The 24,907-nt window shown below is 46.6% G+C and overlaps 1 protein-coding gene across 7 annotated transcripts in view; it reads left to right on the plus strand.

The window, feature by feature from the left end:
* LOC119465117 (tubulin--tyrosine ligase-like protein 12) overlaps positions 1-24,907 on the plus strand; it is a 190,162-nt gene that overhangs the window by 7,074 nt on the left and 158,181 nt on the right. For all 7 annotated transcript variants that reach the window (XR_007463256.1, XR_007463255.1, XM_049655702.1 and 4 more), the window contains exons 3-6: positions 6,621-6,796; positions 9,616-9,751; positions 12,350-12,456; positions 19,579-19,715. Coding sequence is in view for 5 of the 7 variants with exons in the window: in XM_049655702.1 (XP_049511659.1) it covers positions 6,621-6,796; positions 9,616-9,751; positions 12,350-12,456; positions 19,579-19,715 (556 nt within the window). In the remaining 2 variants the exon portion in view is untranslated. The remainder of the gene's footprint in view (positions 1-6,620; positions 6,797-9,615; positions 9,752-12,349; positions 12,457-19,578; positions 19,716-24,907) is intronic.

Genomic DNA, 24,907 nt, shown 5'->3' on the forward strand with positions numbered 1-24,907 from the left:
TGAGTATGACTTTCTACTCTCCCGTCCGGATATGAAGTTGCTCAAGCTGAACATACACTGGGATGACACTATGTCTGTGAGCCAAGATGGGCAGGAGCCGCAACCTGTTAGAAAAGAAAATGAAATTCGCGTTGTGAAGAAAGGAGATGACATACCTCTAATCTATCCTGAATTATACTGCTGTGGAGGCTATCCTCCAGGTGCTACGAAGTTTGAAGTCCCGTTTAAATTACATGACGAAACTGTAGTCCGGAAGAAACCTTACAACCTCACCAGAGAAAAGAAGGCATGGCTGAAAGAAGAGCTTGCGAAGATGTTGGACGCAGGTATTATCCGTCCGTCCGTATCACCATATGCATCACCGATAACCATAGCACCCAAGGAAGATAGAACCCTCCGACTCTGCACTGACTACAGAGCAATTAACAAACAGACACATCTAATTCCATTCCCTATGCCAAGAATAGATGGAATTATTGATGACACAGGTGGATGTACTTGGTTGTCTAGGATAGACCTTTGTAAAGGTTTTTGGCAAGTACCACTTCAAGAGGATACAAAGCAGATACAAAGCAGTATACGGCGTTCATAACTCCGTTTGACATTTACGAATACAACCGCCTCCCCTTCGGATGGAAGAACTCGCCCAGCTGGTTTCAGAAAATGATGAATATGGTTCTGGATCCGTTAATTGGCCGCTTCTGCAATGTCTACGTAGATGATATTATTGTGTATTCTAAAAGCGAGCGTCTCCATGAACAACACCTGGCACATGTCCTCGCCGCTTTGTCAGAAGCCAACCTAAAGGTCAATTTTAAGAAGAGTGAATTTTTCAAGAACAAGGTGACTTTCTTGGGCAGAGTTCTGGATGGCACTACAAAAAACACAAAAGAAGAATCGGTGGCACGCATTGCAAAACTCGTGAAACCTTTTGACGTTCACTCATTACGCGTGTTTTTGGGGTTGGCAGGACATTTTAGAGCATTTATCCAAGACTATGCTCTCAAAACTAGATGTCTGACAAGACTAACACAAAAAGACGTACCATTCTGTTGGACGGGTGACTGTGAGGTAGCCTACCAAGAGCTAGTACGAGTTATCTCATCTGATCCAGTCCTCAGACTGCCGGACTTTGCTCTACTATTTGAGCTCAATACAGATGCCTCGCACTACGGAACGGGTGCGATACTATACCAGCGAAACACAAGTCAGCCGAACAATCACCAACTAAGCGTAATTGGCTACCACAGCTACACATTTAACAAAGCGGAGGTGAACTACACGACGACAGAAAAGGAAGCTCTAGCCGTTTTAAAGGCAATTCGGTACTTCCGTTCCTACCTGGAAGGTACCAGATTAAAGTTGTACACAGATCATGAGGCGCTCACCCACCTCTTGAAAATGGCGGAGCCGAAAGGAAAAGTCGCACGGTGGGTCAGCGAGCTTCAACAGTTCGACTTTGAAGTGAATCACCGTCCCGGAGCTTCTATGAAAGATGCGGACGCAATGTCTAGATTGGGGGTAACAGTTCCTGATGTGCAACACGAAGCAATAGGTACCGCCAAAATTTGGGAAGGAACTGAACTTTTGCAACTGACCCAGACAGGCAAAATAGCAGTGCCTCCTACACTGGTTCCGAAAATTCTGGACCTTTACCACAATTCAGGTGGTCATGATCGCTTTTGGCGGACCTACATGAAACTGACGAAAAGGTTCACATGGCCCCGTATGAAGGAAGACACAAAAAGATACGTGCAATCATGCCACAAATGCCAGGTGAATAAAGTAAAGTTCAAGCAACCAACCCAACAGATGACATTACCGACGCACTCAAGCGTACCATTTGAAGTTATTCACATGGACTTCACTGAACTCCGAAAAAAATCTGAAGGCGTGAAGAAAACGCAAGCATTCCTGTTGTGTGTGGATGAGTGCACCAGGATGGTGGCAGCAAAACCGGGGAAGGAGGACGCCAACAGTGTGATTTCCTTTCTAAGCCGAAAGATGTTTGACAACGTTAAAGTAGTAGTGTCAGACAACGGCCCTGCCTTTCGGAGCCATCACCTTAAGGAATGGGCCGAGCAACGTGGAGTTACGCTCAGGTTCACAGCACCGTATCACCCAGCAGCTAATGGGTTAGCTGAGCGAGCTATTCGGGACATCCAACAGTACATAAATATGTATCCAGACTTCCCAGGTGGATGGAAGTGCTGCCTTGAAGCGGCGGTAGCTCATCATAACCGATCCTATACAACAGCTCTGGGATGCACACCGCTCTTTGCTGCTACCGGGAACCCAACCTGTCTACCAGCCGACACGTCTCTAGGAATTCAAGCAGCGCTGCAGCTGAGAGAAGAGAGAAGAAATGAAGAGAGCGAAGTTAAGTACCGTGAAAGAATGAAAAGGAACTTTGACAAAAGACAAAACACAACCATACCAAGAATAGAGGTTGGAGATTTGGTGGTAGTAAGAAAAGGGCTGTCGAACTCATGCTCAAATCACAGAGGACCATTCTCTGTTGTCAAAACAGCAAGCCAACAGGGAATCTTAAAGACTGTCTGGTATGTAGGCCCCTATGGCACCGTGGAATCAGCCTCTATAGCAAACGTTTTTAAATACCATCCCAGGAGGGATGAAAACAATGGCGGGGAGAGTGAAGCATACTCAAGCAGTTGAAGAAGAAGAAAGACAGAATTTGTAGTAAAGTGGCCGGGGGTCAGGGGAGAAAAAAAAAGAAGTTAGTAATGGGGGGGGGGGGGGGGCGACATGAAGAGTATTCTTTGTCTGTTTATAATGTGCGGGCTTGTTACAAAACATTGCAGTTTTTTTGTTTTTTTCTTACCAGTGCATAAGTATGCTTCAGATGATTTCTAATGCATTTTATGATGTGTGGGGCATCACAAATGAAATCGATCCTCTGAGAAATCTACCAAGGGTGCTCGATGTGATGGCATGCAGAGTCCAGCTTCCCCGATACACCAAGCTGGGTCCACATTGAGTGGTTGTTCCCAGCTCCGTCACTTATGATAGCAAGCACTGAGGCATTGCTTTTGTGCAGTTCAAGTTCGGCACGAGTTTAGAAAGAACCTTCCCAGGGGCTGCTCCTTTTGTCGCGAAGCTTGCTATCGGCTCCACCCAGTCCTCAAATAGTGGCACAAACATAAGGACTAGTCCATGATCAGCGAGTTGATCTGTGGCTGTGGATGCTACGTTCCCATAGTCGACGAACCCGTCCATTTTGCAGGACACCTTGTTGAAGGCAACAGACTGCTTGAGCTTTACCTCATCGACAAGTAGAACGCCACACCTTCTGATGTGGCTGTTGCCCTGAAAGTGCCCCTTAATGGTACTTAGCACAACTTCATTGTACCCATATTTGCATGGATACCACTGATGATTTGATGCAAGCAGGCTTTAGTAGGAAGCGGCAACAGCTGCATGTCTGAAATCAGGGTATAAGCTTTTGGGCTAGAAATTTGCAACAAGAGGCACGTCATCAGCCATTCGTCATCATAACGTCTACCGTTTTTCATCTTTGCTTTTGCGGCCATTATGGCCGTTTTGAATGCCAGTTGCTGCTTTTCAGGGAGAACATGAAGCACACTTTCAATGTTAGCTTCAGTCACGTTACAAAGTTGTTTTTTCATAGCAGCCATCTCTTTGTTCAACTTTTCTCTCTTTGGCGTCACTCGGATAACTTTCCGACGCAACGTTTTCGTGCATTTGCTCTTGGTTCTTGGTTTGCACCCTTGGCAGTTCTTTGTGCGCATCAAAAACAGTCTACCCAGCGTTTTGGACAGGTGGCATCCAAGCTCAACGTAGTGCATGTTTTGCGTCTCCATGTCTCACCATCTTTACTGGCTACTGACCAGGATGATATTTGTGGGTAAAGCTTAGCAGGAAAGCCCTGACATGACTTTAGCTTTTCCACGTGGCTGAGCAGGCATGTCAGGTCACTGAATGACTTAACCTCCAGATGCGAGCTTCCTGTGTAGACAGTTGATGGCGTTGATGGTACAAGCCGCCCATTTGCACTGACTGACAAACGAAAATCGCTTGAGAACGTCACTGCCTTACCGACTCGGGGGACTGCGTTTTCTACTTCGAGTTTGTACAGGACGACAGTAGAGCCAACCAGTTCAATCGACCAGCCTTGCACCCGCCGTCCCTCTTCTGCCATTGTCGATAGCTCCTCGAACAGGGACTGGTTGCTATCGAGTGCGACGCTGCCTGCCACAGAGCAGCCTCTCTTCCCATAATCGAAGGTGTTCGGCGCTGTGTTTTCTTGTTCGGTGTCGTCCTGAACATTCCGATGCTTCGGTTGGAGAGGTGGCCTCACGGCAAGTGCTTTGCGTTTCCACACATGCTTTGACAGATATCTTGGACAGTTGGGAAACAAGCGAGGTAGGGCATCATCCTTGAGGCTCCATTTGTCTCGTGGTATGACGGCGACGTCACCGATCTTGTGCACGAAGTTTTTCACAATGTCTTCTTCCTGAAAGTGAAGGTCGCACATAACACAAGAGCTCGTGCGGTCCTTGTCGCTTCTTGGGATCGCGTGTTGCCATTCTTGAAGCCGCGAGGCGTCGTTAGGCGGTTTGAAAAAGTGCCTCTTCTCAGCTGCACCCCTCGCAGAGTCGTAGCCACTTTTGCAGCCGGTCACAAAGCAACGCGGCATTACTTCTCACTACACAGGCACAGCAGTCATTGACATCCTAAGACTATGCATAGGAAATCAAAGCACACGTGCAGGATAACAACATAACCAAAACACTGCGGTCGTCTTTTGCAACGTTGGCTGTGCAGTCCGGCTCCTCCGTGGGCTCACCTCTCACCGAGCCGGGCAAACAGTGTCGCCCGTGCCCCCACGCCGCGCTCAATGGAAAGGCGTCACGCGCTGCGGCGGAGTTTGACAACTGAAAGAAAATGTAGTAACGTTGCTTAACGCTTGACACATCTGTTCTCATTCTCTAGGCATAGCGTCCCTGGGTTCTTCCACAAGCATGCATTGACATCAGCAATGACGCACATTAGTTAGGCTTACCTGTCCGATGAATCCATCAGTGATGTCACCGGTCATGACATGGTTGAAACCACAATCAGTGAACCAGTGTACTTTGAATAATTATGGAAAGTGATGTACATATGCATTTTCAAGGCGAAAGCCTTTAATGGTTCATACTCGCGGCGTCCGACCGTCTGTCTGTGCCCTGGAACGGTGCCAGCTGTGGCCTCTCCCCCTCACACTCTCTCAGCAATCACTTGATGGCACTGTGGCGCATAGAAACAGTTGTGGCCTCTCCCCCTTAGACTCTCTCATCAATCCATTCCACTGGGAGTGTCATGCACAGAAAAAAAAAAGACATGGCATAGTCATTCGAATGGCCAGAGGCTTTCGCCGAACACACTTTGGAATTTACCAAGTGTCCTTCAATTTTTTGTGCATCCTCTAACAATGTAATAATGTACATAATAATGACTTATATATATAAACAGTAAATTTATTTATTTATTTATTTATTTGGTTGACGATACATGGTTGTCGTGATGTGGGAGACGAAAAGCAATGTCAATGGTCACCTGACTAGGCCTCTAGCACCACAATATGCATTCACCACACAGAAGCATTGAAGAGAAAACAAGAGCAAGAAAACCTTTGCAAACAGCTAGTAAGCAGAATTATCCATTTACTGGTAAAAAATGGATGACATTATATGTATGTATTAATTGAAAACAGGTACTTGGTGTATACCCAAAAAATAGAGGAAACTGAATAACAGATAACTGAGCACAATCAAGAAAATATGTCTTCGATTGATTTCTGAAAGATAAAATGGAGGAAGATTGCGTTATCAAGGTTAGTACTTGCGGATGAGTATTTAGCAGATGAGGGATTTGCCATTTTAACATAGTTAGGTCCATGTCCATACTTAGTCCTAGCTTTTGGTTTTGTAAGAATTGAATCTCTAAAGGCGTAATTCCAAATGCTGTTAGTATAGGTAGCAAGAAATTGTTCACAGTCAGTGTGGAGTACTCCATAATTACAAGTTTGGAAAGACGGGTGTCATACACTTCAAAAGTGCTAAGAATATGCTCCGATGAAAAATAAGAAACGTGTTCATGATATGATAAGTTATGAATAAAACAAAGAGCTCTTTTTTCCATAAGGTGAAGGTTGTTCAGAATGGTCTGGTGATTCTTACTCTCCAAACAAGAACACAGTAATGCATATGGGAGTGAATTCAAGAAAAGTAAAGTTCACATTTAAGTGTTTAGGTAAAAAGGTCCGATATCTATTAAGCATAGCGATTAATTTGGCTATGTTGCTTACAGTAAATTCTACATGTGGTGCCAATCGTAGATTTTCATGGAATTGTTCTCCTATGAACTTATATTGCGATATGCATCATCTTCATCTCATTCGTCTTCACAACCTGTTGTGTGTGTTTTGATCCAGGAAATTACCTTGGTTCGTGAGTGCACTACTACTGCCAAACAGCAACGCTTCATACTATGTAGTGCTCAGCTGGAGTTGTGGCTGCCAAATGTTTCTTTTTTTATATGGAGGTGGGGTGAATACCACCAAGTTGTTTGGGCCCTGTCATACCTCTCCTGATCAGGTGGAGGAATGCAGTGATGATGATGATGGTGATGCCAAAGACTGCGACGACTCAGCAGTTCCAGATGAGGTCATGGACATTGCTGACCAGGGCGAAGAAAAAGACGAGGCAAGGAACTACTCCGTCAAGGTGGTCGTCACGCGGGACGAAGGTGTCCAGTGTCAGGATTCAGAACAGTGAGTGTTATCACGGTACTGAGATTTCACTATCTCCTCGTAAGCGAAATGGCAACATAGGAAGAATAATATATAAACACAAGCAATCAACTTCAATGCTGTGCCTTTAGGATGTAGCATTAGCCTAAAGACAACTCTGATGGCAGCCTATGCTTAATCGATTGCAGCCTATTGGACGTGGAATGGGGTCTCACGGGAAAATAAGAGAGTGATGTTGTCTTTGGTGGCAGGAGCATGAAGGGTGCCCAGTGCTGTATTACGCTCGTCTTGCACTGCAGATGTGTGCAGGGAGTAAACTGCAGCGACAGCACGCTGTAGAAGATGTGAGTGCTGCATGTTTATGTCAACACAGCGATCACCCGCAGTTGCGAAAAGAAAGGCGCTTATCGTGGTAACCACAAGTTCTCCATTTGTCAGAGAACCAAGCTTTGTGTATAATTTGCCCAGAATGGTAGCAGGAGTACATCCTAAAACGCCAAGAACAGGGGAAAAAAAGCATTACGAAGACCATTGAAGTGCCTCACAATGTGTCAGAAGGTCTGTCAGAGAGGTGGGTACACCACAGTCTTGAGCTAGACTTTGGTGTAGTGGTACCATATCTGACCTTCTATGCAGAAGGTGTGGGTTCGATTGCCAATGTGAATGTATTTATGTTTAGATTTTTTGGGGGGGAGAGGGGGGGATTCTAGAATAGAGGAAACATTATAAATAGCCCATTTCATTGCATTGACAAGTTAGCAGCAGCATTTGCCTTTTTTGTGCTTACAACTACAAAGAAATCTTATGAGCAATCGGTAAACACGTGCATTATTAGATCATGCGATTATCATGCGATTATCGGATACAGTAGCAGAAAGGGCTACTTTGTAGTATGTACATTGCATATATACTCGCAGCAATGTGGCGAACGCTTGTGGCGTCATCTTGTCTCTTTTGGCTTCATGAAGTACAAGCCAGAGAACATTCTGAATAGTACTGTCATGTCTCCATCTGCTGCGCAAAGCTAGTCTTCAAGTTTCACTCCATGTAGCTCAGGCTTAATGAGAAAAAACTGTGTAGGAAAGATACACAGGAACACACTTGGTTTATATCAGCCAGAAGTAGACAACACTTGCGTCACCACATGGTGGCGGCTGGGCGTTGCGATGTCCGCCTGATGTAAAAGTTGAGGGGGAATGCTGTGGCTTAAGGGGAGGGTGTTGTTTAAACACTCGTACCTGTTTTATTATAGCACGCTGGCACGAAGTATAGTGAGAGAGTATTGCTTAAGCACGGTGGCTTCATTGCCATTCAGCAGGCATCATGAGTGGCATCGGAGGAAGATTTGCCCGAAGGTGCACTTGATAACAGTGGCACCATCGCTGACCAATGCATGGGGCGAACTTTGTGCTATGGAAACCAAAGTTCCAGATGGCCTCAGCGACGACGAGTTCGTGGGCGCTGATGAAGACGTCGCGCACGGAAGGTAACAGACGGGGCCGCCATGAGTAACGTGTGCAAAGCCGACGCTGCCGAGGAGCACCGAGGACCAAAACATCAAGTGAAGAATACGAACCCGTGGGATGTGTTAAACGCCTTTGACATGATTCATTTGTTTTTGGGCGAGTGCAACGATGACTCAGCAATGGACCACTTTTTGCACTGTGAAGGCAGAGCTGTCACATTGCTGCAAGGCAAGGCTCGGCGCAGTAAGCTCACTGACTTGTCGCTGTACATTTTTGTCTTGCAAGCCAATTCCCTGTCTTTTCTGTGTCATTCTCATGCCAACAAAATTCCCATGAAAGCGAATTTTTTCACTTTCCCCGGAGATTTCATTATAGCGGGTTTCGACTGCATTCAAAGCCGCAAAGACGAAGAAAATTGCCTTCGCAGTCGTCTGCTCTTCTTGACTGGCGTAGGAGAACTTCAGTAACAGAACTTCAGTAACCTCAGTAACATATGCACAAAGTTCAGAAAAGGAATGACTAGAGTAGCACACAAAGGGACATTCTTGCAGAGACAATTTTTTTACTCATCATGCATCAACAGTAGAATAGAAGCATGAGTCAGACATAGTGTGCTGTGTGTCTCCTTGCATGTGGACCACATGCACGCCTATCTTGGAGGTAATCTGCTGCAAGTGCAAAGGTTGAGCCGGGATGGTTTGTGCTTTGATGCGTATTGTATTCCTTTGCATCTAGGGTTGGTGGTTGCGTGATCTCAAGTTTCCAAGACACTGTGCAAAGCGTTTGCATTTGTTGTGACGGTGACCTCGTGGTCATTGAGTGCCATCTGTTCATGTTTGGGATTTAATGGAAGTTTTTTGCTGCAAGTACAACTTTGTTATATAGAGGTTTCACTGTATAATATTATTGCCAATACCTGTGTGTAATAAGCATCGGCTTGTAATGATTGTTAGATATGGGAAAATATTGTTGCATAAAAAACGTATATTTACAAATATTTACAGGCGAGTAGCACAGGCGTGACAGCAACCAGCCAAGATGGCGAGGAGCGACCTCTACTTCCCCTTCTTCGGTGCCGGCCTAATGCTGAGCTCTGTTTTGGTGCCGGTCTTCTTCTGTCTCGCGGCAATATTTTCATGTCAGATGTGACTTCATTATAAGGAGGTTCAACTGTATTTATCGGTAGAAATGACGTGCGTCAATAAAAGGCTAGCTTTCTTTCCACTCCTTTTTCGTCAGTTACATGTTGCTCCACGTGGTTGCAGACTATATTTCCAATTGCAATCAGTAGTTTTGGGAGCCCTGAACTGCAGGTTTTTGAAGGCTTGTGGCTTGCAGGTTTTCTGATTTATAGTTTTCGACACTGCTTTGCAGCGTGTATCTGGTGGACCACGCATGGACCTGCCGCCCCCAGCAGGCGAAGCAGCAGCTACGGGAAATGCCGCGACTGCTCCAGCGTATGGCACAGCTCATGGGAGTACCCCTGCCCCCGGGCTATGTCCTCGGTCAGGTGGGCAGCCTGTAGACTAAAGGCCCTTCTGCAGAGTTTGCCATAATGCACTGACTGTGTTCCAGTACTCGCTGTAGATAGCTAACAGTACCACCAATACTTGGCTAAGCAGAATTTAGCCATACTAAGTCTCGTTCGGATTCTGATGGAGCTGGCATAAACACAGCTTGGAGGTCAAAAACGATGCACACTGTTTTGCTGTTCAAACAAGGTGGCAGCTGAGCAGAAGGCTTGGAAACTCTGGGGGAAGGTCGTCTGCTCACAGGCAAACATAGTCACGCTTTCCTACACGCTCAGTGTAAGCTACATTGTGTTTTTCATAGGTGGGCACATGGAAAGTGTTGAAATACAGTGATGACATCTGTTTTTCTTAGCTTTTTCTTGCTTGCGCGCACTGTCACGCGGAGTCACATCGCAGCGACATGCTCCAGAGAGTTCCAGATACGTTTTGTTATTTGGGGTCGAAGCTGTCTTCTTAGGTGTCGGCGTAGACTGTCTTCAGTGCTGGCCAGAATGGGGACATACTCTGTTTCACAATATGTTCACAGTGAGGTGAAAGTTGCAGCTGGCTTCAGCCAACAAGGAGGTCAATCGCACAAATGCTCTGTGTTTCTTTGCCATGGAGCATCGTCTGCTCTCAGAAACACAGTGTGATGTGAAACTCCTGTGCAGACAGCAAAGAGTATAGTAGCTGACGGATTTTTCGGACTCCAAAAATTCGGACTTGTTGGATATTCCGGACTTCATAGATGTACCGTCAGGTTTCCCCATAGAGCTAATGCATTATCGCGACCGATTTTTCGGACGAATCTAGGTGCCAATGTTCAATTTTCCGGACTAAATCGCTCGCTCCGAGCCACGCTACCCGATCTTGGAGGCTGCCATGTTGGATTTTCCGCTGGCTTGGCCGGGCTTGGCTTCCAGTGCCCCCCTGTATAGCCTTCAAGATAAGTACATGAACGCTATCCTCCCGTCTCCGAGGCCATGCCCGCTCTTGTTCCTTGGCCGACAAAACGTTCCAAAAAGCAGCACTTGCTTTTTTTTTCGGTCAGCTCAGCACTATCGTCATAGTCACTTAAGCGGAATCCGTTTTTTTTTTTAATTTTCGGTTGCGCCGTACGCTGTGTGCGGGTGAAAGCTTGCGAGGGTCAGCCGGCAACCGCAATTTAATCTCGCGCATGTCGCGCATGCGAGAGAGGAAGGCCGGCCGGAGGCACGCGGACTTCGTTCGCTCGCGGGGCACGGGGAAAAGGCAACGGAGACGATGGGGAATTGCGTTCAGCTCTTGCGGCTGCTGCCGACGGAGCTGCCGCGCAGGCACCACCGTATCTTGAAAGCGATCTGCGATGGGTACAAAGGGCGTGCGCCGAGTGCCAGTAGCTTCGTATGCGCTGTTTTTCTTTTCTTCTTCTTCTTCTTTTCAACGTTCGCGTTGAAGCGAGAGAATAGACAGCGCGAAGGTCAATTTGCCCGCGGTCATCGAGCGAGATGTGTTCATGTAACCTGTGCGCGCGTGACATCATGCTTATTTAGTTAGTAAGCGCATATTTACAACTGTATACAGCCGATCAAACTAACATCCTTACTTTGTATCGCTGTCTATTAATTAGCTATCACAATCGATGCTCCGCCTCTTGGGCGAAACTGCGACATTTTTCTTAAGCCGCTCTAAGCCTCAATTTTTTTCTCTTGGGGGGGGGGGGGGGGCGATTTTTCGGACTGTTCGGTTTTTTGGGCTGCTTCATTTTTCGGACTATTTCTCAGTCCCCACGAAGTCCGGAAAATCGGTCGGCTACTGTACCCCCCATTTTGACCTGGAGAAGACGAAAAAATCTGTTTGCATCCAGTCAACGCCCTGTGGCAACCTTTTTAACTGTCAGCTATGTCAGTGCTACATAAATTAGTGGTGCATCAGCCCGTGGTGCAGGCATATTTTTCTCTATAGCTGCAACATTTAACTTCGTGGTTTTCTCACCTTGGCTTGTAGCATTGGATAAGTGTGTAGGAAGCCTTGTGGGATGCACAGTGCACTTATCATGGCGGTGTGCATAGACTTTGTAAACCCTAGAAAAAATACTGGCAAGCCTCAGCTCACTCAATTAATTCAACCACTTTCCTACAGCCAATCTCGGATTCGTTTCCCAGGAGGTTACTGCGTCTTGACACAGACGGTGGTCATGTGGGATCAGGAGAATGTGATGTTTTAACACTCGCTGTAGCTCGTTTGGTCATCCGCTATGCTGCTACATTGGCTCTCACAGCGAGTAGCAGCAGCATAGGCAGAGCGAGTGTCAAAACGTAACATGGTGCTGATCCCACGGGACCACCTTCTGGGTCAGGACGCAGTAACCTCCAAGGAAATGAAGCTGCCTGTAGAAAAGCTATTTAGGGGGGCACTCTAAGGCTTGGCAATATTTTTTCCTGGATTTAGGGGTCCTGGAGCTTTATTTAACGCAATACAAATGAGTCGAAAATACGATGCGAGTATTCTTTGTAATTAAGAATTAAGACCCAGAGATTGGCTATGTCATCTTCATATGACAGACATCTACTGCTTAGATGTAGCACCTCTGATGCCGTCCTGTTCGCATGCTGCAGGACCAGCCCAAACTGGTGGATGCTGTGTTTGAGCGCATGTGGAGGTACAACCAGACGTACAGTGTTGCAGGACCACTAGCAACCACTGAAGACTCAGTTCCCGTCTGGTAAGGCTTGAAGGAAGCACATTTTGTTTTATTTTTTTCTTGGTGTGTGCTTGCGTGCCCGTACATGTGTGTTGAATATTACTGGTCAGAAGTGCTGTATAGTTGATAGGTGCATTCGCTTCACCTGCACTTCGTGAGCTAGTTCAGGCTGTGCTGCACTCTATCGTTTGTTTCACTGGCGTTCTCTGCACAGCACAGTTCATTTTAAAAAGGGCAGTTAAGGGGGTATGTGGGCTTTAGAATTACACTGGAATCTCATTAAACCGTACCTCACGGGGACGCCAAGAAAGTACGTGCTAAGCGGCACTACGGCTTACCCGAAAGTAAGAAATATGCACTTACCTGCCTGTGGAATGAAACACGTTTCGCAAGAAAACCAAGAAACTTCTTTATTTTGCGGATATAGGCGCAAAAAATCCGTCACTTTCGTTTGCCGCTTCGGCGGCCTCGCAGCGACATTTGCAGTTTCGAAGCCGTCCAAGTGGAAGGCCAATGTGTACATTAACCCTCTCTTTTCAGCGAACAGCCTCATCACATCCAGTGCTCGTACTGCGTCTCCAACTGACAGACACAGCACATCTTCCAGCTCAGCGTAGTCGTCGTCCTCACCGTTGCTTGGTACTAAGCGAGTTAACAATGTCACTGTTGGACAAATCTTCACAAGTTTCGACGTCATTGTCATGGCAAAACGCCAAAAATGGCACTCTGTCACCGCCACCTTTTCGCTCCAAAACTTCAGGAAGCAGTGCTTTATAGTCGCTGTCGTCAGCGGTTTCTTCATCCGTATCCACTTCGCTTGGGTTGATTTCTTGGGCGGGCACAACGAACTGTGCACGCGCGAAACGGTTCTTCCCAGGCTTTTACTTACTGCCAGGAATATGCCAGCAAATGGATCACGCCCGGCATGTTGATGTTGTAAGTCTTCCCACTTTTCATTGCTAGAAGCATCCTGCGCAGCATATTTTTCCGGTACAAGTGTTTGACAGACCGAATGATTCCTTGGTCCAAGGGCTGTGAAAGTGCGGTTGTGTTTGCTACCAGGAACTCCAGCTTCACGGCAGAAAGGTTCTCCAGTTCCACGTTAGCCGGTGCGTTATCAATCACCATAAGAATTTTTCTTCCACTAGCGGTAAAGTGACGGTCCAGTAGGTGCACGTACTCGTCAAATAGCTTCTAGGTCATCCAGGCTTTGGTGTTGTTGCGATAGAACACGCCTCACGGAAGTTGACCACCCTTGAAGTATCTCGGCTTTGCGGCCTTGCCAATAACGAGGAGCGGCAGCTTTTCCATCCCTTCCGTGTTGGCTGCAAATGCGACCGATAGTCTGCTCATCGCTTGTTCTCCGCCTGTGCACATTGCCCCTTTAAAAGTTAGCATTCGATCCGGCAACATCTTAAACAAAAGTGCCGATTCGTCCATGGTAAATATATCTTCTGCGGAATACTCTCGCAAGATATGTTGCAGCTTGCCGCTGCACCTTCGCCGGAAACAACCTTTGTAGTTAAGTTGTACCGTGTTTTGAATCTAGCGAGCTAGCCACTGCTGCAAACATAACTGTCATGACCCATCTGTGTGGCGAAGCACAGAGCCTTTTCGGTGACAAGGGGTCCGGTCACTGGCAAGTTTTTTGCCCTCGCACGTTTCACCCAATGCTCCAAAGCCTCCTCGACATCTGGGTAACTCGAGCCCCTTAAACCGCAACGCTTGAGGCTGGATGGTGCACCATTCAGCACCTTTTCTCGCGCTGTCCAAATTCCACAAACAGTACTCAGTGGCAGGCCTTTCTCCCGTGTCAACACGGACTTCTTTGCTCCACGTTGGATGTCATTGATTATCTGAATTTATCTACAGTTTTTCTTTGATGCTCATTACGCGATGCTTCACTTGCTTGTACGACATTGTGCGATCCTGTCACAATCACATCGCGTCTGCAGATCACTGTCGCGAAGTTCGGGCACTCCTGTCACGATCACGCCGCGTCCTCAAATCGTCGCCACGTTCAGCACACGTGCAGTACGGCTGGCGAACAAAACAACTGCACACGTCCGCGGCTGCTCTAACTGCTCTTGCCGGCAACGGGATCTCGCTAGGTCGCTCTGCCGTGGCCTCCAAGATTACTAGTGCGAGATTGTGCGTGGCTCGGAGGCTAGGCTTCGCAATGGCCATGGAGATCTTTGCGTACGCATGCAACGTGTAGCTCGCGCTACACGAGAATCGGTTGGCCGAAGGAGCGCGAGACTGCCACTGAGGACTATGATGGGCATTTGACAAGTGAATAGTACGCATTAACTGACAGGTATACGTTGTACCGCTACACCTTAGGCGGGTACCAAATGCATTAAATTTAAGGGTAGCCGAGTTGGGGATTCGTCTCAACTACGTTTAATAAGAAACTACGGCTTAAGCGGGTACGGTTTAACAAGGTTCCACTTTATTTTCTTTAATGTATGAGATAGATTCACGAAAATTTCAGGGTTTATGTAGTTTTGTGTGCCGATCTTAAATACAGTGTAGAACGCTTATAACATAAGTCGCCGGAGTCGCGAATATCCACACTATAAGCGGTACCGCACTATAACTAAATGAACAATTTTCAAGGCTCGCACATATGCAAAACATGTGCATCAAGCCGCCATGCGTATGCGACAGCCGAGGAATGCGACTAGAACGTTTGCATTCAATTTGCAGTCGAATCTCGTTAATTCGAACCAAATCACGCGGCGGCGCCTCCGACCGGCATTGCTCCGGCACTGCCATAGAGTAAAAACTTAAATACCCCGCAATGTCCCGCACGGACAAATAAAAAAGAAAAAAAAACGTGGCGGAAATTTCACCCTCTCTCAAATGGCAAGGTTGCCGATTCTGCGTTGCACCGGAGCATGCGTGTACGTGCCGACGTCTCAGCCACGCTACCGTAGCCACTCGTAGAAAATGGCAGTGAACCCTTCTTTCTCTTTTATGCTTCCTCTACTTTATAGTCACGTGTTGACCTTGCATGCCGCGGCTAGGGTACAGAGGGAAGCAGCGACGCTGTTCCAGGCCGGCCAACGAAACTGCCCACGCCGGCAAATGCTCGCTTCCCGATAACAGCGGAAAACGAAACTTCGGGGAGCTGGCGCTGGGCCGGCTGGAGCGGCGGCGCCTGCACGGAGGTGTGCGCGCACGGTGACAGTCGAAAGTGAGGGAGCTACGTGGGAGGGCGAGGGGAGCCACCGAAGTGGCGGAGTTGCCGAGGCGAAATCCGTTTCCCTGCCGCCCTTCGCCGTGCCGTGCCGGCGCCGCCCGCTCCCTGCAGTTTCGTTTACTGCCGTTATCGTGAAGCGAGCGTTGGCCGGTGTTGGCAGTTTCATGGCTCTCGCTCGCTATGCGCGCCGTGATATTTCACGACTCGCACTCAAGATTCTGGTTTCAGCCTCACTGGCTGTTCGTTTGCACCACGTCCCCTTCTCCTCCACTTCGTCTCTCTTCCTCGAGCACTCCTTGGGGCGCCCGTTTGAGGGGAGCGTTCGCCGTCTCCGCTGACTTCCGTAGTCCCAGGCAGCCGCACTGTAACCAGTATTTCGTTTCCCGCAACTGCACTATAAGCGATATGTGTATACATGGAGTGCAATGGGAAAATTAACGAGAGTCTGAAAAGACTGCACTATATCCGATCCTGCACTGAAAGCGGTTACGTTATAAGTGGTGGCCTTCGCTGGTTAATTCGAAATAAGTGTATAAAGCTTATTTTAATGTATGTTGTACCATTCTTTCTTAACAGAAACATTCTGGTAAAAATGTTTTGTCATCTTTTTTAAAAAGTATACTGCATAGCCTTTGTTTACCTACACTAATCAAGACGAGCGTCATTCTAGCATGTCCGAAACAAAAGTTGTAAGCATTAGAAGTTCATGTTTGCAGTACAGGCATAATTACTTTGATCAAAATGGTCATTTGTTTTAATTTATAGCTTTTTCTTGCATTATTTGGTTGTCATTATTTGGCGCTTACCAAACACTAAGGTTCTAAATGAAAGAAGAATAATTAAAATTGGACTTGTGGAAGCTGAGAAAACCTGATCGGAAGACGGATGTGCATTGGAGACTGTGAAGCTGTGGCTAGTATGAAAGAACACCTACGACATTCCTATTTCACTCGTGCAGTAAAATTCATTCTTGAATAGCGGGAGAAGGGAATCCGGGTCATGGCATGGGAAATGGGGCTGTTGCAGTGTCCATCATGAAGCTGCCTGTAAATGAGGACCTCTGCTATCTGTCCTGCAAAGGGCTTGCTTGAAAGCCAACTGCTGACAGAATAGGCTAGAGGCAATCGCCTGATGAAGGCAAGGAAATTCCTCTACAAAGTGAAACATCATCTTGGACAAAAGACAATTTGGTTCTTCTCTGATAAAAAAAAAAAAGCTTTTGTCAGGAGCAGGTACACAACCTCTGGATTAACAGACGGCTTGTCTCCAATCCGTCGAATGCTCTGTGTGTCAACACCAAATTTTCTCACAGTATGATTGTGTGAGGATTTGTCTCCAGTAAAGATGATGTGATGCTTCCACAAGTCGTTCCACAGGGACTCGGGCTCCATTTCAGTAAGTATATGGAGCGGCTGGACACAGTTACGAAGCCTTGGGAGGGAACGGGTGGCTGCCGGATCATCCTCTCTGCGGCAGCAAAGCTCAGCACTTTGCCATGCTGCTGGTAATACTCACATGCGGTTATCTGAGAATTTTTTAGAATTTCGCCGGTCCTAATGTCTAGCCCCGAACTCCCCTGATTGCAATCCTGTTGATTAACCAAAGTGCCAGTAACACCACGACCTGGCTGATCAACAAGGTTTATGCAGCTTTTGCGGCTCCCCCTCGGGATACAGTGATGTGCCAGATTTCGGAGCCGCCTCAAAGCAGTTGTGGACGCAGAGGGTGGCTTTTATGAGTGATTTCACTTTCTCACTGGTCCACCTTCATATTCCTTTTCCATGTGTTCAATAAATTTTCTTTTGCTGCAGTTATGGATTCCTTTTGATTTTCACCTTCAAGGGTCAAATTTGCCCCGTACACCCTGTTATTTCTTTTCTGATGTGACCAGCTTGCACGCTAACATTGCCACTACTCATTTGCCATCATGCTCATTTTGGCTGTTAAAAACTGCTCTAAACACGAAGATAACTTGGTGACAGCAAAAGGGAAGGTTGTGAAAGGAAATGTGTTGGCATATGTAAGGGGGAGATGTAATTAGAAAAAAAATCTTTTTACAGAAATTTTTTTTTCAACAGCGTCATGATTTTTGTACATTCTACTTTAATCACTCAGAAATTCAAGTTGGAATTTGAGCGAGAAGTTAATAAACAAGTCATTTCGGTGACTTGTGGTAAATACGAGAAAAAAAGAGGGAAAAAAAGTTGCACAATAGAAAAGGAAAGACAAGACTGTAATGGTGTAGCAATGTCCTAGCATGGGGAGAGGGAGGAAGGGGCATGTGCTTCTTAATTTTTGGCGACAGGTTTCTTATGACAGAAGTTTCTTGACAATATTTCCATGTTTATGAGTGTGCTGTTAGGTTTGCGTGCTGCACTGTGCTGTTATATTTATTCTTACTCAAATGTTTGTAGTTAAATATGAAAACTGAAACATACATATGAAACTTACATGTGTTTTTCCACCTTCTGTCGGTCTTAGGCCTAACAGTACGATTAAATAAATACTAGTTCCAGTAGCCTTAATTGTAAAGAAAAAAAAATGTGAATGGTGAAATAACCATTTTGTTACAGTAGAACCCCGCTGTTACATTCCCGGGTGCTGCGTCTTCCCGGCTGTTACGTCGTTTTCGGCCGGTCCCGGCACAGCTCCCATAGAACCCAATGCAGTGGTAACCCCGCTGTTACGTCACACCTGTGGCACTGTTCCCGCATCATACGTTGCGAACTGCCACCACGCGCCGGCCCAAGCAGCCATTTTGACTTTTCATGTCGATTGGCTTGGTTGCTTGACGATGGCATTGGCCGCCCAAAGTGCCGGGGGCAACACTTATGACGTATTTTTGGTTTCCGCCAGCAAAAGTATGGCCCTTGAGATCCATATTTGCTATCTAAAGATGGTGTCTATGACATGATATGGCCCTAAAATTGGTTTTGGCTCATAGACATTCTATATAAAGTCCAAGGGCGATGACGCCATCGCCGCGCGCCATATGCTGTATGTGCGAGTGCAAGCGTGCAAGGGGAGCCGACGACCGCGTCTAAATCTCGCGCGTGAAAGAAAGAAAAGCAGGGAGGAAGCACGCCTTCTTCCGTTGCGCTCGAGGCACTGGCGAGGGAGCGAGGGGGGAGGGATAGCGGGAAGCGCTGTGCCCACTGTAGTTGTGCTCTGGCCTCAACTGCGTACTGCACGGCGGCGCGCGGTCGCGCGGGCCGTATCTTGAAAGCGATCTATACTGGCGGCAGAGTCTATGCAGTGTAGGTGCATCGGCGGCTCGTAGCTTTGTGCGTGCTGTGTGTTCTCGGCGCTCAGTTTGCGTTGAAGCGATAGACAACAGCACGAAGGTCACTTCGCTCGCTTTGGCAGCGGTGCTTATATTCCTCACGCCAGCGTTCGACAGCGTGTGTTCGCGCTCATCGAGTGTGATGTGTTCATGTTTGCCTGTGGGCGCTGACACCATGCTTGTTAATATAGTTAATAAGCGAATGTTTATAAGTTTATACGGATGATAAAACTACTATTCTTACTTTGTATAGCTGTATAGCATTTGCTATTGCAATCGATACTTCTGCTGTCAGGCGAAACCATGACTTTTTTTCACACGTAATATTGTGTGCAGTTCAACACTGCTTGCATTTCTCAATTTTTTCTGTTTCCCGGCTCTTACGTTTTTTTTTTTTTATGGCCCCGTGAATCAGTGGGGTTCTACTGTAGTTGGTCTCAGTAAGTGCATTTTTAGTTCTCTCTATAATTGGAAGTGTGCGTCATTCCTCAGGTTACTAGCTACGTGTGCTGTTTCGTGCCAGGCATAAGTACTGTAAGTGTTGCAAGCTATGAAGGCATCCGTGGCTCTCAGTGTGGTGGTGTTGCGAGAGTGCTGCTGTAGCTTGGAGGGAAGTGGTCAATAGGTGCAGTACGAGAGATGTTGTGTTGTGCAGGTACGTGATGGATGAGTTCGGCAGCAGCATCCAGCATGACAGCCAGCACCCGAGCTTCCGCTGCGTGCCGTTCTATCAGCTGCCGCAGAGGGAGGCGTATAGCATCCTCTTCCCCATCAGGGATGTCGCCTGTGGAGGTCAGTAACCACCCCCTAAGACCCACCTGAGAGGCGACACTGCTTGCCAGCATAGCCAGATATTAGTTTTGAATAGGCTTGTATGAATGAAGCAGACTTTCAGTAGTTTGGCTCCCGTTTATACAATTTTTCGTTAATTCGATCCTGGCCAAAGGTACTGGTCGGCGCCCATGCATTTTTATGGGTCCAAACTTTTGTTATTTCGATCATAAAATTGGCCTTCGCTGGTTAATTCGAACTTGACCAGTCAGCACGCACATGCCTGACCTTTATCGGCAACTCCAGAATCCGTTACTTGTGTTGGCAACACTGTCCAAATAAACAAAGATGGCTACGACATCTAGGTTCATGGCGGCTCTTTTGCTTGATGCTGTGCTCAAGTTTCCCGTTTGTGGCATAGAATCGAAGTGTTTCCTCAACGCCGAAAGGGTCCTTGCTGGTGATTACCTTATTGTGATAGGTCTCAAGGTTTTCAGTGTTGAAACCGTGGAAATCGTTCCACTGTGAGTGCAAACGTCTGGCCTGGCTACCGAATCGCATCAGCCTTTTGTAAGGACAAAGAGCCTTTTAAGCGAGTCGGGATGTTAAAAAAGGGAAGTGTTGGTGCGTAGTGGGCCTCCTAAAGGTGCAACCACTTGTTCGCGGTGTTGCTCCGCTGTTACAAGTACGATACTTGACTGTTCTCGACCTTCATTGGCAACTCCGCGCTGTAACTCCCATAGTATATAGGCAGTAACGTCTGTTGTGCTTACAGAAGCTAAATACGGATGGTATGCACTGCTCGAACGAAGCTAAGAACTGTCAAGTTACCTGGTCAGTGTGTCTTGAAATAAAAACAAATGAGATTTCTATTTGTGAGTTGGGGTGCACCTTTGTTTTTATAGTTAGCTGATCCATGTGATAAGGTAGTCTGATAACTGGCACTTGTTCATGCTCGCAGCACGCAGTGTTCAACGTAGGGCTCGGGCTTGCAACACAGCAGACACTCGCCGCCCGTAGGAATTCACTAACCCCAGTGAAACTTGAAAAGTAAATAACAACCAATCGGACCAAGTTGCGTTTCTTCCACTAGGTTTCGCTAAATTTAGCGAGGGTTTTCTTTTGACTAATGTTACTTGTATTAGTGTAAATGCGGGACTTGAAAACGAATTGAACCAGTTGTAATGGAACTTGGCTGTGTGCACAGTGTCGGAAAGCATTCGGTGCTGTGGCCAGGCCGAATGCTCCAAGTCTGGAACGAGTGTTGTTTGCAGTTGCTTCTAAATTTCTGGCGATCAAATAAACTGACAACTGCGCTGAATGAAAGAACAGCACCTTCTGCTTGCACCACTAAACTAAAGCATGCTATAAAACCGATATGTCGCCTCGCGGCATAACATGTGTCATGATCAACTTCAGACCTTCCGAGGTAGTTATCATTCCCACTGCCGTGCCTGCAGACAAAACTGCATTAGTGAGAATATTGCTGCTGTAGTATTACTGCTGTAATATTACTGCATATTGCCGCGTCGGTATTTGTGCACAAGTACGCCCTGGCGCCGACAAAGACGCCGACCGGGCTGCTCGAGATTCCGGAAGGCATCTAAAGAAGAAGAAGAGATTCTTGTTGTTGGCGCCTCTCTGGTTCCTTCTCCCGAGTACGGCGCGGTGCTTCTATAATAAAGCTCCTGAGCTTTGTCTATCGTGACACTGGCGGAGTTGCTGGGTACCGTCGCCTCATGATCGGCACTCCTCGAGCAGCCCGGTCGTCGTCTTTGTCGGCGCCAGGGCACACTTGTGTACGAATACCGACACGGCAATATTACTGCAGAAAACTATAAACGACCAAAAACAAATGAAGATTAAGCTTATATCACTATAATTTATTATAGCGCCTGCCTATAAACAAAGTACACTTCCCAATTTGAAACACCAGCAACATATGTAAAATATATAAAAAGAAAGCAATGGTCTTCTCGCCGGGAATAAAGAAGTCGTCTCGAGTGAAGTGTTTTGAACAAACCACCACAGTGTCAGTTCCCACTGCACAAGTTTCTTATCCATGTCGCTCTCCATTGCGCATCATCTGCTACTTTTGGGGCACAATGAATTGCTGTCTTTCCCCCGCGATTACACGCCCATAATGATACACAGCAAAATTCTTTCGACATCCGCTATTTCTTTTTCAGGCTTGTGTGCAGCGGCATGACGACAATTGGAAAACTATGAGGCAAGGTTACAGTGCACGCTGTATTGTGAGAACCTGCGGCTGAACCTAGATTGGCTGCTTCTTGGCACGGTCGCTAGGGGGTGAGCATTTAGTTGGAGTTGATTGCCGAGAAAGTTGGCAACCAAGTACAGGATAAGTGAAAGGGTATCCAGGCAACCAGGAGTCTTGAGAAAGAAAGTGAGAGAAACGGAGACAGTGAATTGGATGCAAAGAATGGAAACAAAAAAGGACCATGGAGATTTACAAGAATGATAAGAAAGAAATTAGAAGGGAAAATTAGTACGATAACACACAGGGCATTGCCTTGCTATTTGAGGCTCCAGCTGGTTGCCTGAGGACAAAAACATACCGGAGTAAATATTCGCAACTACATGAGGCATGTGTATGCTGCAGCAAAAATCCGGAGACCACTCAGCACATCCTAATGGAATGCGACGGCATCCAGCCAGCGAGAACCGTAGGTAACGTGCAACTCCCAGAAGCGCTTGTATTTAAAGTGGACGGAAGCATCAACCGGTCAGCAGTCGAGATAATAACCAAGAGACGTTTAGAGTATTGCTGGAAAAAAAAGCAGGGAAGAGATTGATACGACCGCATCCGCTACAGCCATAGGTAGCCGTATGAGGTAGCTATAGAGTTTTGTTTCAAAGAGCCCGTCTCAAAGGAGATGCCAATAAATCATCACCATCATCTGTGCACATTTTAGTCGGGGGCTTGTTACAATCGGGCAAATACGCTCTATGTGTTCCGACGTTTTTCAACAGCTTGTTTAATTCACCCTGCCAAATCATTCAATCAATTTTGTTGTTCCCATCAGGGTCAAATTAGTGAAAGTTGACTATAAATTTTTTATAAAACAGAAGCTTGCTACATTTAGGTACACTTCTTTTTAATTTATACCCATGAAAATTGGGTGCACGTTATATTCAGGGACACGTTAATCGGGTAAATATGGTGCTTCAGTATCTCTGATAAATCGTTATGTCTGTGTTCGTTATATTGAGGTTCAAATATTATTATTAGGGGTGTGCGACTATTCAAAACTTTAAATAGGAATCAAATGGTCTTTGCTACTTGATTCATATTTTATTTGAGAATTCACTATGTGAACTGTTTGAAATCTCTTCAGTTGAATTGATGGATAGCTAGAACTGATCAGTTTGTCCAGTTAGAGTTGCATGTATTTTAGTAAATTGCCAGAAATTTGAATTCCTAGAAGCGCACAACGGTTATTTTGAACGAAATTTTTTGCTGCCATGGACCACCTTCTGGACAAACCAAACAAATTACACTGAAACCTCGTTGATACGAGCTTTGCAGGAACCAGAAAATAAAACGTAAGAAAACAGGCTTACATAGTGACAAACTCGCTAGCAAAGCTTCCTGTGGCGTCGCGTGATACTGCTCCGCATAACATGCGTGTTATGCGGAGCAGCATCATGACACCACACGAACCGAACCGCAGCCAACACGCTTTTATTGAGCAACTTTAAAACAGCTTGTTAGTTTTTTCTGAACTTTCTTTTTTTCAAAGTACGTAAACGAGTTCTTTTGAAAGATTCCTTGACATAGTTCCTTGAAAGGTCACGGCACCACGAGGCAAAGAATTCCGAAACAAAGGAACACCGTAGAGCAGCGTGACACAACGAGCGATACGACTGGCGGACGAGGGCAGGCGCTTCATTCAGTCACGGGATCGCATGAAGACCTCGCCTGAAAAGCCAACCGAAACAAGCGCGCGCAGTAGCTGACACGAGCAGACGATACTACGAGTGCGAAAATAGCGGTCGGGCGGGTCCGCATGAGTTTCCTGCGCCATGACCGGTCTGGAGGTGCGCTCTCCCTTCCTTCTTTAAAGAGCGAGCGCGCGCCTCCATACCGGCCGTGCCCGCACGTACATAACTGAAGGGGGCAGCTCTCATTGGGCTGCTTTGCTTGCGGCTTGTTCGCCGCCGGGGCACACGGCAATTTAAATCGGTCCAGAACCGATCCCTCCCACGGAACGAAAAACCTGCTTTGCGGCAGCTTTTGTGGCGCGCTTTTTGCCGCCGCCGGCGTGCAGCTTGCATTTTTCTGCTAGTGTTGCTTGCCCTTAACACGTTGTTTGTGGGTCATTGGAATGTATATTAATTTAGTACACTTGAATATAAAGCTACGAGTTTCAGAAATACCAGTTTGAAGTCGTATCACCCTATTTCAGGTGAAAACACAATCGTATCAACTGCATGAAAATACATTCCTTCTATGGGGGTGTTGGCTGGGAAATGCAAAAAAAAAAAAAGAAACATATCATCCCGAAAAACGTATTACGCAGAATCGTATCAACGAGGTTCCATTTTACAATGCTGCGCTATCCACTGAAACGACACGTACCGGGGAAATTGAGCCTTATAGCTTTGTGTGAGCTGGTAGGCCTACAGCGCATGCACCGCCTCTTCAGGGAACTGGGATAAAGTACCATGCTTCAGCGATAAGCATAAATGATGCAGTGAAGAATTACACACATTTAACATTGCCAAACAATAACCAGTGCCATCTGATAGGCATGTACAGTGGAATCTAGTTGATACGATTCCGGGATAATGCGTTTTTTTTTTCTTATATACAATTATTTTTAGCTAATATCATTTTCCGGTGATACGTTTTATTTTCCGGTTCTTGGGAAGATCGTATCAACGAGATTCCACTGTAATTATAGAGCATGCCAGTGTGATTGCCCTTGTCTTTGTATTCCCGGCTCAAATTAAGCACACTCGCTCAGGGATCCCAAATTTCCGAGTCAGCGCTTCCCCAATTGCGGAGACACACATTGCGGAGACATTGCGGAGACACTCAAGAACTCCATCCCACTGTGTCTGCATGACCCTGGCCAACCTCAACCATCGAGTTGACCCGAATGGAGCAGAAAAGGGATATTTTGATATGTTGCTCGCTGGCACCTCCTTGAAACCAAAAGTAGTGAAGCCAAGTTGCCAAGTCAGTC

This window comes from Dermacentor silvarum, chromosome 9, assembly GCF_013339745.2.
Source record: "Dermacentor silvarum isolate Dsil-2018 chromosome 9, BIME_Dsil_1.4, whole genome shotgun sequence".
Lineage (NCBI taxonomy): Eukaryota > Metazoa > Arthropoda > Arachnida > Ixodida > Ixodidae > Dermacentor > Dermacentor silvarum.